Below are 12,810 nucleotides of genomic sequence, written 5' to 3' on the forward strand. Positions count from 1 at the left end.
TCACTAGAGAAATCCTGTGGTTTAACACTGAAAATGTTCTTTTTCTTAGTTCTGATTTCATTTTCAGTCACATTATGGTAACATCTTCCAAGTTTTCTTTTCCTAATTTCCACATCTGTAGTATAAGGCCTTTCTCTTTTAGCTGCATTACAGTGGCATCTCCTCGTGGGAGGGTCTCTCACACATTCTTTCTCATCTTCATCTGTAGTAGAAGCCATTTCTTTCCTAGCCACATTACGGTGGCGTCTCCCGTTAGGGAAATCTCTCACGGGCTCCTCTTTGCTGTCCTCCTCATCTGTACTATGAGGCGTTTCTTTTTTAGCCATATTACAGCGTCCTTTCCTGTTAGGTGGGCCTCTTAAGGATTCCCTTTCTCTTTCTTCCTTGTTCGTACTATGAAACACTTCTTTTTTAGCTACATTTCGGGGGTGTCTCCCCTTAGAGGAATTTCTTGCAGATTCCCCTTCTAAAATTATAATAATAGCTCTAATTAAAGCCGATATAATCCAAAAACTAACTTGAATATCTTCTATCCTTCTGCCCTTTTCACCATTTTTCTGAGTAAAATTCTTAAGTCCAGTTTCTAGTGTCCATTCATCTGGAGACCAAGAATTATATTCACTAACAAGCTCTAAATAAGAACGCAATTGCTGCCTAGTTATCTTCGTTCCACTTTTCACTAAAAAATTCTGCATAAAAGAGATAAAAGACTGTGCCCTACAATGGTTCTGGCCCATTGTCCCACTCACCACTTTCTGTGGGGGTCTCCGCTGCACTTTCTTTTCTTCTTTCAAGTCCCTGTTCAGGCGCCAGTTGTCGCTGTCCCGCAGCGACGGACTTGGTGCACGGAGCCGATAATAACACACGTGGACCCTGACTGATGGTCAAAAGCCGTAGTTTATTAGTAGCATCAAACTTTATACACTGAGGGCCATACAGGATAAGGGAGGAAGTATTGAGCTCATCAACAAAACCATTCATGCTTGTTTGGAACTCCTTTTGTCTTCTATATTCCACCAGGTGTTCTCATATACATATGCAGGTGATACCCAATAAGGTGTACAAAAGGTAGCCATTTGGTTATTCTCCTCCAAATATTATCCAACCAACTGTAATCCTGTGCTCACTGACCTTTTAGGGTCACAATGTCCTCCTACAATCTATGTTTTCTTCTTTTTTGAGTTTTTTAAAATTAATTTTAAAATTCACCTTAAAAATGATTATTGTGTCAACTCATCTTAAATACTCATAAAATGTATTTTCCTCTAAATGATTAATTCTTCCAATAGTATTCATTTGAGTGATTTGTTCTTTTACCTTATATTCTTTTTCGTTCTTTCCTGGAAGGGGCCAGCATTGTGGCAAAGCAGAGCTGCTGCCTGCTATACTGGCATCCCATGTGGGCGCTGGTTTGAGTTCTGGTTCACTTCCTATCTAGCTCCCCGCTGATGGGCTGGAGTAGCCAGTGGAACGCAGCCCAAGTGCTTAGGCCTCTGCTCCTGTGTGGGAGACCCTGAAGGCACTCTGAGCCCCTTAGTTGGGACAGACCCAGTTAGAGTGGATGGGAAAATCTGTTTCTATTGTTGAGGGGTGCGAGTGAGATTACACCAGACAAGTCTAAGGTTTATTAAGGAGTCTTTCTTAACCAAGCTTGGTGATAACAGGGCCCACTAGAAATAGCAACTCACAAGTCCATATAGCAATCTAGTCAATGAAAACCCCAAGAGGAACAGATAGTCATTACCCTCAAGTCCATCTGTTAAGCTGAAGACCTATGTCCCAGCTTCCCCAGCAATATAAGTTATCCTAAGAGACATGCAACGAATAACCTGGACTCACTCACAAAGCTGCAGACATTCACCTTTCCCTGGCTTCTCTGCCCACATTCCACTACTGCTTGGCCTCACCTAGTAGTATACAAATTGGAAATACAAAGCATCTTGGCATTGCTATCTTCACTGTCCTGCCCAAGCAGTGACAGAGAGTGAAGAATATACACACACAGGGGCCATCTCAGGGGCTCTCTGTCCTTGGAGTCTGTCTGTGGGAAGCCAGACAGCAAGCAGGTGCTGGGGAGGCCAGGAGTCAGAGTGCCAGAGTGAGGAAGGCACAGACCAAGAGAGTGAGCTTTTATAAGGGTTTGTGAGGCTTCCCCTGAGGTTCCAGGTGGTGACAGGGGAGCGGCACAGGGGCAGGAGGGAACACTAGGTGGTGGGGCAGTGGCTTCCCAGTTCAGTGACCCTCACTTCCCTTCTCAGGCTCTGCAACAGTGCCTTTGAAATAAATGCATTCCTTAAAAAGCTTATGGAAAATTGAATTAAAAAATCATTTTTGCAAAAATTTTGAAAACCATAGTTTTTTTCCCTTCGGTCATATGCATTTTCTGTGGACTTTTGGAAGAACCCTCATGTCACATGACTTAAGGGCTGATCTGGAACATGGCTTCTGGGCCTTCTGCTCTGTTGTTCTGTTCATCTTCTTGCCAGAAAATCATTTTACTTTTTGTAGTCTTGCCATCTTAATTATACTTGTATGGTTTTATTTAACATTAATAAACTTAATGTTTATTCCAGCACTGATAAATGAAAAAAACAATTAATGAGCAGTAGAAAAAGAAACAGTTTATATTCTGTTTGTTAGGAAAGTAGCATAGAAAACGGGCACCAAATGTTGGGAAAGGGGTAGAAACAGAGAGAAGGAACAGCCAGCCAACTCACACCTGAGCTGAGCTTATTAATCAGCTCAAAGAGGGCGGCCATCTACCCCCGGGGTAAATGGCGGGACCACGTGGCAGAGGCCAAGTCCTTCAACAGGTCGTAGTTGGGGTGGGAAATGCAGGGGGACCTGGAGATCAACCAGCTTTCAGGTCCCTGGAGCATGTCTGGCCTAAGGAAACACAGAGATTGGGGTTGGGCAGGTTAGACTGGCCCTTGGAAGTGCCAACAACTCCGTGGTGGGGGAGTTCTGTATTTCCTATTCCCCACTTTATTTGCTATTCCCTATACCTGCCCCCAAAGGTGAAAATTTGTGAACCTGTGTTCTTGCTGCTGTCAATGCTGAATATACCTCCAGGGCACTTCCGATCTTAAGTTTTTTTTTCTCCCCAGATAGGAAGGTGCTGAAATGGGTTGGAAAGTGAAAACAGCTTTGAAGGACCCGCGATGAGCAGTTGTTGAAGCCTCACACAATCCCAGACAGAGGGTCAATTCCAGCTCCAGGCCAGGGGGCGCGCCTGCTGAGAGTCGCGGAGACACGGTACCCCCTTTGGAGTACCGCTGGGCTGGTGTCCCCGGCCGCGGGCCGCCGGCCAATCGGCCCCGGGACGGCGCTGGACACGGTCTACCTGCGGGCGACGCGCTTCCCAGTCATCTCGCGAGACGCCGCGGCCCCGGAAGGCACCGGCTCTCTCTTTTCAGTGCCGGGACCGGCCGTCAGGCGGCGGCAGCGGCTCCTCGGGCCAGTGCCTCGAGCGCCATGGAAGGGCAGCCGGAGCCGGAGAGCCGCGCCGCTGTGGCGCTGGCCCAGGCGCACTTCGACAAGGGCGAGTACGCCGAGGCCGAGGCGCTGTACTCGGCGTACATCGGCCAGTGCGCCTGTGCGGGCCCCGGCGGCGCCGCGCCCGGGAGGTAACTATCGCGAGAAGTGGGAGCGAGGCGGACGCGGAGCGCCCTTCCACCCCGGGGAGGCGGCGGGTGCGTGGCCGTCGGGGAGCGCACCCACCTGCATGGGTGGCGGGGACCCACCCGGGTGGGTGGCTGGGCCCCAGGTGCTTGGGCCACCTCCCTCTGTTTATCCAGGAGCAGTAGCAGCAAGCTGGACTGGGTCCCGAGCTGTGGAACGGGCTGCTGGCCGTGCAGGTGGCTGCATGACAGTGCTGCGCCCGCCCCTGTGTTTAAATCTTAACGTTTAGTATTAATGCAAGCGCATAGGTGGGCAACTGAAGCTCTGCTGGGAAGCTTGTAATGTCTGGGTACTTTGCCTGTGAACCTGCAGGTGTCTGCTTGTCCAAAGCTGCTTTACGGTGTTGCGCCAGGTTTTGCTTTTTGCTCAGCTTGTCTTTTGTCTGAGATTCAACACTAAAGACCGATTTTATATGAAACTCTCGCGGAATTAAACCCGCAAGATACAGTTGCTTTCTCCTTTCCATAATACAGCAGCGTAACAGAAGTTTTTGAGCAGGCGAGCAGATGGTAACAGGCAACCTCCTCCCTCCAGATGAGGGAGCACAGAGAGCAGTCCCTCCGGTTCCTTTTTCCAGGTACAAACAGCCTTGTCTGGTAGACTTCAGGGAAGTTTCACTAGCAGCTCTTGTGTTCTTCTGGCATCGCAGCGCTGGTACCCAGGTGCCTGCGGGGAGTGTCCTTTCTGCCTGTCACCAGCGTTACTGACACAGCTGTGCAGGCCTGCAGGGCCCTGGTGGAGGGCAGTTGGGCATGGCCACACCCTGAGCGGGCTCTGTCTCCTTTTCTCCCCCTCAGCTTCTCATCGGTAAGATGAGCATCCGGTTTCCCTACAATTCCAGAACTGTTCGAGGAACTCATGGATTGGGACCGGCTTCTGTCATTTCAGCTTTCCTCCCTGCCTGTATCTTTTGGGGTTCAATTCATTTTAAAAATACGGAGATACTGAATTGTTTTTGACAAAGATTTACTGTCTCTGAGTGCCTCTCACTTTAGACAGTTTATAACAGTCTCTTTTAATATCCAAAGGTGCAGCCTTACCCATGAACCCAATTTCCATGTACTTTTTCTTTGCCAAAGCTAGCAAATACTAGTACTACTACTACTAATGGTAATAATAATAATAATAAATCCACACTTGGTTTTGGTAACTCGGTTATATTTTGTTGCAAGAAATACTATTGTTACCAAAACAAATCTCAATATTGAAAACAATTCAGCTTCACTGTTGGCACAAGTTTTCAAAATATGAAACATAGATGGTTAGAGTTTGTCCTGGTGAGTTCTAATTCTAAATCTAGCATTCTGTGATCCTCTGAGAGTTTGTAACAAAGTTTTGAAGCTTCAGATTTTAATGACTAGAACCTTACTGATGATCTGCAGCTGTATTTTAAAAATTTATCTGAAAGGCAGAGGTACAGAGAGAGAAGTAGAGAAAGAAACCTTCAATCCACTGGTTCACTCTCCAAATGGCCACAGTGGCCAGAGCTGGCCCTGTCCAAAGCCAGGAGCTTCTTCTGATCTCCTTTGTGGGTGCAGGGTCTCAAGGCTTTGGGCCGTCTTCCACTGTTTTCCCAGGCCATTAGCAGGGAGCTGGATGGGAAGTGGAGCCGCCGGGATATGAACCTGAGTGCACATGGGATGCCAGCAGTGCAGGCAGAGGTTTAACTTGCTGTACACAACACCAGCCCTGGCTTCATTGTCCTTCCATTTTACTGGTCAGTGTTTACCTAGTGTCGTAACCGAGATGAAGGCATGACCAGCACTCTAGGTTTAATGGGGTGTGGGAAGCACCCAGTGTGTGGTCAGACCTAGTCTTCCCCAAGCTGGCTCAAGGAACAGAGATGGCCCACAGTTGTAGCAGCTGCTCTCCATTACCTGTAAGCCTAGCCTTGAAGGAGATCCCGGGCTGTGAGGACTGCCCACGGGGGCGGCAGCACAGCCCCTGCGTGCCATCTCAAGGACCAATGTGTTGAGAAAGCAAATTGAAGTAAAATGGTGCCCACTGCACTCCCCCATCTTTTCTGAGGATGGTACTTTGCATGACAAGGTACAACAGATGACAAGTTTAACCGTGTCTTTGTTCCAGTTTGAGGATCAGTTTGGGCAGAGAGGAAACAGGTCCCTGCCTCCAGGGCCAGAGAGCCTAGTGTTCCATGGGTGGCTGATTTGTCCTCTGGGGAGGCCGAAGGCAGGAGGCTGTGACCCGCTGAACTGAAACTGCTGCCCGACAGTCTGGGCCGTGACACAGTAGAGTCTGCTCACGTTGAGCTGGGGCAGTGGAGGGCGTGAGGGACTAGAACAGGGCGGGCAGCCTCCAGCCGTGTCAGAGGCACCTCCAAAATGGTGCTGAGCCTAGGGGCATTAAGCAGCGGGCCCACCTAGCAGGAAACCAGCGTGGCCTCCCGAGAACCCAACCGAGGTGAGGAGGTAGGTGGCTTCAGCCCTAGCGGTCACCTCCTGGGGCCCGGGTGCTGGTTTTTCTGGTTATTCTTTCCCGATGAAAGGGAATGTCATAACCCTGCCCAAGTTAGGCTTTTCCTTAGAACGCGCGTCAGAGGCGATGAAGTCTGACCAGAAAGGCATTTGCTACCACGCTCTCTAATGTAGAATTTTTTGTTCCAAGCAAATGCAGCCCCGAGGATTTGGCCACTGCATATAACAACAGGGGGCAAATTAAGTACTTGAGGGTTGATTTTTACGAAGCCATGGATGACTACACGCGTGCCATAGAAGTCTGCCCCAGTTTCGAAATTCCTTATTACAACCGCGGGCTAATCCTCTATCGACTGGGTAAGCCAATTGGGTTTTGCTTTCGTCACCCGTGGTGTCCTATTATTTCCAAGGAGGAAAGTTGCAGGAAACCCCAGGGTCAGAGCTGGGAGCACAGGAAGCCGCGCTGCGTCTGTCCGAGGCTTGCGGTGGGCATTCCAGCCGAGCCTGTGGAAGCTGGTCCTGGGCACGGGAGTGATTTTTGGTTCTTAGTTTATGATAATTATGTAAAATTTGGTTCTTAGTTTATGGTAACTATGTAAAACCTGTTGTCATTTTATGCTCATTTGTGCCACTTACCTATTAAATCCCGTAAATAAACCCATTGCTGGTTGTAGATGTATTAGCACTGCCCTACAAGGAACGAGTGAAAGCTTGTCAATAAAAAGCTAAAAGATACATATCCAAGCTCTCCTGTTGATTATACAGAAATACTCAGCTTTTTTTCTCTTTTCCTTTTTTTTTTTTGTTGGTTCTAAATGCAGGGTATTTTGATGATGCCTTGGAAGATTTCAAGAAGGTATTAGACTTAAATCCTGGGTTTAATGATGCCACTTTGAGCTTAAAGCAGACTCTTCTAGACAAAGAAGAAAAGCAAAGAAGAAATATTGAAAATAATTACTGAAAATTTAAACTTGATGAAACTATTAACTCATGAGCCTTGCTCCTGAATCTATCTGCCTGACTTATATTGACATTTAGAAGAGATCTGTGCATTATCGCTGAATGTTGAGTGTTTATGATTGTTAATTTCATGTTGAAAAACTTGAATGTATAACCCCATTTATAAAGTATAAATAAGGAGTATCAATATCATGTATATTTTATTACAGTAAAGTTTTTAAGGAAATGTGATTTTTCTTCATTAAACAATCATGTATTAACTAAAATATTACAAATATTTAGTGTACTGTTTTTTCTTTTATGAAGTGTAAAAATCAAGCTTTATTGAAATGTAATTTATCACCCACTTAAAATGCACAATTCAGTAGTTTTAAAATATGAAGAGGTCTTCATTTATGGAAAATAAATAATTAGGGGGAATGCGGAGATTTTAAAATATTTTTTGCACCAAAATAAATTTGTCATTGAAGTTCATTTATCTCACCTTGTTAAAGTCCAACACCTTGCATGTTTGGTTTCTGCACCATTTTTTAAAGCCAATTTTTCAAGCTTTTTACTTGAGTTTTCTTGCATGCAAAGTACATTTAATAACAATAAAATCGTAACAGAAAAAAAAGTCTTTAGGCAATGTGAAGACTAGATATGTGGTTGCTTCAAAAGTGTAATGGCACACACACAAAACAAGTGGTTTCATTCAAGTACACAGCTCAATGCCAGTTGGTTTCATGCAGTATTCTCTTGCCAGGAACTCATGTTTAGGAAATTAAGGGTATGTCTCTGCCTGAAATTAGGATGTTGAATTTATTTCCTGTATTTAGGTTAATAGATTGTTATTTATAAAAAGTTAATTGTTGACATGCCCATAATAAATTTTTCAAGAGTCTAACCAAAATGAAAAAAAACTGAACAACTGCTATGTGAACTAAGTATGGAATTTTAATAAGTCTATATAAATTCACACTTTGTTGTTTTCTGTATTTCTTTTTTTTTTTTTTAAAGATTTATTCATTTTATTACAGCCAGATATACACAGAGGAGAGACAGAGAGGAAGATCTTCCGTCCGATGATTCACTCCCCAAGTGAGCCGCAACGGGCCGGTGCGCGCCGATCCGATCCGATGCCGGGAACCAGGAACCTCTTCCGGGTCTCCCACGCGGGTGCAGTGTCCCAACGCATTGGGCCGTCCTCAACTGCTTTCCCAGGCCACAAGCAGGGAGCTGGATGGGAAGTGGAGCTGCCGGGATTAGAACCGGCGCCCATATGGGATCCCGGGGCTTTCAAGGCGAGGACTTTAGCCGCTAGGCCACGCCGCCGGGCCCGTTTTCTGTATTTCTTGAGATTGACAATAAATTACAGGAATGCGATTCCAGTTGGAAGTTGCATTGGATCAGGAAGGAGCAGTTTGTTGGTCTCATATCTAGTGTAAGAGGAATTCTAGAGGCATCATTATATGTTTTTGGAAAAGGAAGGAAAGAAGATAAAGCCAGTTTGTGTTCAGTGGAAACACAAAGCCTTGGCTAGGATTAGAAAACATAGTTGGTGTTTTGGAAAATCATAAAATAGAAGCATGCACCTGAATCACAGAAGATCTGTGGTAAAAAGCAGAAAACCTGAAGGAGTCCAAAAAACCACCGAAGGTATGGCCTGTGAGTAGGTATTTCATGGAAAACTAAGAGTGCCTTGGCATGGTTGTAGGTATGCGCGAGTCTACACACAAGCACGCCTTCCACAGTGCAGGGGGAGAAGGTCTGATTTTTCCCGGAGGAAGAAGCTGAGACTAAGCAATTCAGGGTCCTGTCCAGTGTTCAAAACCCATATAAACATTTGAAATGACAATTAGTATCAGTTGATTTTTTTTATTACTGGCGTCAACTCAAAGTAGGTAGGTAGACTTTTTTTTCAGTCTTGATAAAAAATTTAAATTGCTCATAAAATCTTTTAGTGCCCATCAAGGTGAGCATCAAAACAATGTTAAAATATTTTTAGTTTTTATAATGGAACATTATGGCAGTTCTGGAATTGCTTGTAGGTCATTTTCCTCCCTGATTGAAAACAGACACAAAGGCTGGTGAAAAGCAGATTAATATTAAGAGCAAACTCCAGTTGGAAACTCGAAAGCTGAGGCTGCCAATATGTAAATTTGTATCTGATGTTGAGAAAGATCGTTCAAGGTTTTGAAAGAAGGTAGAAGGAAGAGCCTGTGGCCTCTCAGGATCGCACCAGCAGTCTAGACCCACTGAGGACACATTGATTTTCTGGGAGGTGTGTCATCCTCCTTGGATTTTCTTCTCATTGTGGAGTTGGGCCCAGGCTGTGTAACTTGACTGTTTTTATTCAAAGGGGATGAAATGAATTCTGTCCATTGGAAAAGATAAGCCCATAGGTTATGGTTTTATTGCCATAAAGAATATTAGTCTGTTTTGTATCTGAGTGGGCAACTTCAGTCTCTAGCTTGTTTCTATGTTATCTGTTTTTATTTTTAAAGACTTATTTATTTATTTAGACTTATTTCATTTTTAATTGCAGAGTCAGATATACAGAGAGAAGGAGAGACAGTGAGGAAGATCTTCCATCTGTTGATTCACTCCCCAAGTGGCTGCAACGGATGGAACTGAGCCAATCCAGGAGCTTCTTCTGGATCTCCCATGTGGGTGCAGGGTCCCAAGGCTTTGGGCTGTCCTTGACTGTTTTCCCAGGCCACCAGCAGGGAGCTGGATGGGAACTGGAACAGCTAGTGTCGCCGCCCTGCAGCGACACTAAAATGACGAGGAATATTCTTGGGGGTCCGGGAAAAACTGGCAAAAGCGGCTGCATTTAAAACCTTTCTCCGCTGCTCCTGTCCTCGTCTGTCTAAGCTTTCCTACCTGCTTCTTCGCCACCCTTCCTCCCGTTTTCCACCACCCTTCTTCCCAATTCTTCCTGTTTCTGTATCCCCCCATTCCCCACGTAAGAGCCACCAGAATGTCACGAACCAAAAGGACCTTTATTGCCGAAAGCAAGCTGCTTAAATATAGTTCTTCCACCAATCACTTCTTTTTTTTTAAGATTTATTTATTTTATTACAAAGTCAGATATACAGAGAGGAGTAGAGACAGAGGAAGATCTTCCATCAGATGATTCACTCCCCAAGTGGCCGCAACAGGCTGGCGCGCGCCGATCCGATGCCGGGAACCAGGAACCTCTTCCAGGTCTCCCACGCGGGCGCAGTATCCCAATGCACTGGGCCGTCCTCAACTGCTTTCCCAGGCCACAAGCAGGGAGCTGGATGGGACCTGGGATTGCTGAGATTAGAACCGGTGCCGATATAGGATCCCGGGGCGTTCAAGGCGAGGACTTTAGGCACTAGGCCACACCACCGCTGGGCCCATCCACCAATCACTTCTGCACGTGGTCCACGGGGCGCTATCTGATAGGCCAGCAATCGCAGCCAGGGAGAATTAGCCTATCCTTGTGACTTCCTGCCTGCCTCCTGGCGGAAACAAGTCCCACCTCCTGGCACTCGGCCAGCCGCCATCTTGAAGCCCCTCATCCGTGTGGGGTGGGCCGCTTCCCACAGCTGGGACATGAGCTGGTGCCCATGTGGAATCCCGGTGCATATAAGGCCAGGACGTTAGCCACTAGACTGTCGAGCTGGGCCCTCTGTGTTAGCTGTATCCATTCGGTTTCTCTGATGCTCTGGCCACCATGGTGAGTCTGTTCATAAATGCAGCAGCTGTCATATTGGCAATCTGGCTTTGTTCTGGAGACCTCTCTAGTTTTTACGGATGTGTGTTGACATCGCTACCGAAGCTGTCTTAAGCAAAGCATATCCTTCTGCATGTCTGTCATTTTCAGCAGGAGAAAGAAGGGGGACTGAAAATGTCTGTTTTCTTGTTGCCTATTGCTATAAAATAATGAAGCTTGGGGTTAGCATTGTTGGTTCAACTGGCTAATCCTCCACCCCTAAACACTGGCATCCCACATGGCCACTGGTTTTTGCTCCCTGCTTATGCCCTGGGGGAATGTGGTGGAGGATGGTCCAAAGCCTTGGGCCCCTGCACCTGTGTGGGAGACCTGGAAGAAGCTCCTGGCTCTTGGGTTTGGGTCAACTCAGCTCTGGTCATTGGAGGTGTGAGTGAAGACACCGCATTCTCTTGCGGAGGTAACTGCTTCTAACCAGAGAAAGTGGAAACACAGCCTGCCATGGGGCCCTGGTCCTGCTGGCAGAGCCTTAGCGAGCACTCTTTCCCCCAGGCACTGTGACTCTGTCCAGCATCCCTCTTAACATGCCCTGTTGACACCACAAGTATTTGATCCTCTTTCTACCTAGTTAGAAAGCTCTCAAAGACTACAGAGGTGATGTAGTGTGCACTTAGGGGGTCCCTTTACAGCTGATTTCCGTGTCTCCACTCACTCACCCTTAAGGCCAGATTCATCCCAGTGCTCCCAACAGCAGACACCTGCCAATCTCAGCCCTGCCTCCCCATTCCAGCAACAGGCCCCTGGCCGGGTGTGGCTTCCTCCTGCCTCAGCCCTGCCTCCCAGCATAGCCTCTTTCTCTGGGGAGGGCTCCACTGAGTCATGGCTTCTACCATGGCATAGCAAGGGCTGGCACTGTCCTCCTTGGACCCTCCCTGTCCCCTTTTTCCACACCTCCAACCCTGGCTTGCCTGGCCCTTGGACCACCCTGTTTTGATTTTTACTTTTAAAAAAGATTTATTTATTTTTATTGGAAAGCCAGATTTACAGAGTGAAGGAGAGACAGAGATAGAAATTTTCCATCTGCTGGTTCAGTCCCCAAGTAGCTGCAGTGGTCGGTGCTGAACAATCCAAAGCCAGGAACCAGGAGCTTGTGGCTCTCCCGCATGGGTGCAGGGTCCCAAGGCTTTGGGCCGTCCTTGACTGCCTTACCAGGCCACAAGCTGGGAGCCGGGAGAGAAGTGGAGCAACTGGGAAATGAACCAGCACTCATATGGGATCCTGGGCATGCAAGGCGAGGACTTTAGCCACCAGGCTACCATGCTGGGCCCAGGACCACTCTGTTTAAAATCACAAATTCCACTATGGATATGGGATGGGCAAGAGTTTGACCCCATCTTAGTTGACCTTGAAGACAGGGTCCTTTTTAGAGTTCATTTTTATAGTCATTTATAGTTAATTTAAGACATCTGGCTGTTTTAATTTAAAGAAGTCTGCTTCTCCGTGAAAAGAAAGTCAAATGCAGCAGAGTTTAAAAATTTATTTTCACTTTATTTGAAAGAGAGAAGAGTTTGCATCCACTGATTCACTCCCCAAATGCCTGCAGCAGTGGGGAGTGAGCCAGACCAAAGCCAGGAACTTGGAGCTCAGTCCGGGTCTCCCACATAGGTGGCAGGTGTTCGGGGCATGGGCCATCGCCTGCTGCCTCCCAAGGAGTGCGTTAGCAGAGAGCTGGAATTGCAAGCGGAGTGGGGACTCACGTCAGGCACGCTGATACTGGATGTGACATCCAAGTGGTGACCTAACTGTGGTGTCCACCTTGAGCCTTTGTGTTAACACAGCTTTGTAACTGGCATGTGTTACAGATTTCATTGTGTCCCTCCCAGAAGATACTACTGGGGTCTAAACAGCAGCCCGTCGGGATGTGACCTTGGAAATGGACTTCAATGCTGATAGAATTAGTTAAGATGAGGAAGTGGACTGTGTGTGCAGGGAGTGAGGGGTGGTGGTAAATGGAGTAAGGCACCTGCTGTGTGGCCCCAACCTTGATGTTTC

At 46.9% G+C, this 12,810-nt stretch overlaps 1 protein-coding gene across 1 annotated transcript; it reads left to right on the forward strand.

Moving 5' to 3' along the window:
* Positions 1 to 3,357: 3,357 nt before the first annotated feature.
* Positions 3,358 to 8,000, forward strand: TTC32 (tetratricopeptide repeat domain 32). Its single transcript, XM_004582615.3, has 3 exons — positions 3,358 to 3,626; positions 6,307 to 6,473; positions 6,938 to 8,000. The coding sequence occupies exons 1-3, from the start codon at positions 3,475 to 3,477 to the stop codon at positions 7,075 to 7,077; spliced, it is 459 nt and encodes a 152-aa protein (XP_004582672.2). The 5' UTR covers positions 3,358 to 3,474; the 3' UTR covers positions 7,078 to 8,000.
* The last annotated feature ends 4,810 nt before the right edge of the window (positions 8,001 to 12,810 follow it).

This window comes from Ochotona princeps, chromosome 8, assembly GCF_030435755.1.
Source record: "Ochotona princeps isolate mOchPri1 chromosome 8, mOchPri1.hap1, whole genome shotgun sequence".
Lineage (NCBI taxonomy): Eukaryota > Metazoa > Chordata > Mammalia > Lagomorpha > Ochotonidae > Ochotona > Ochotona princeps.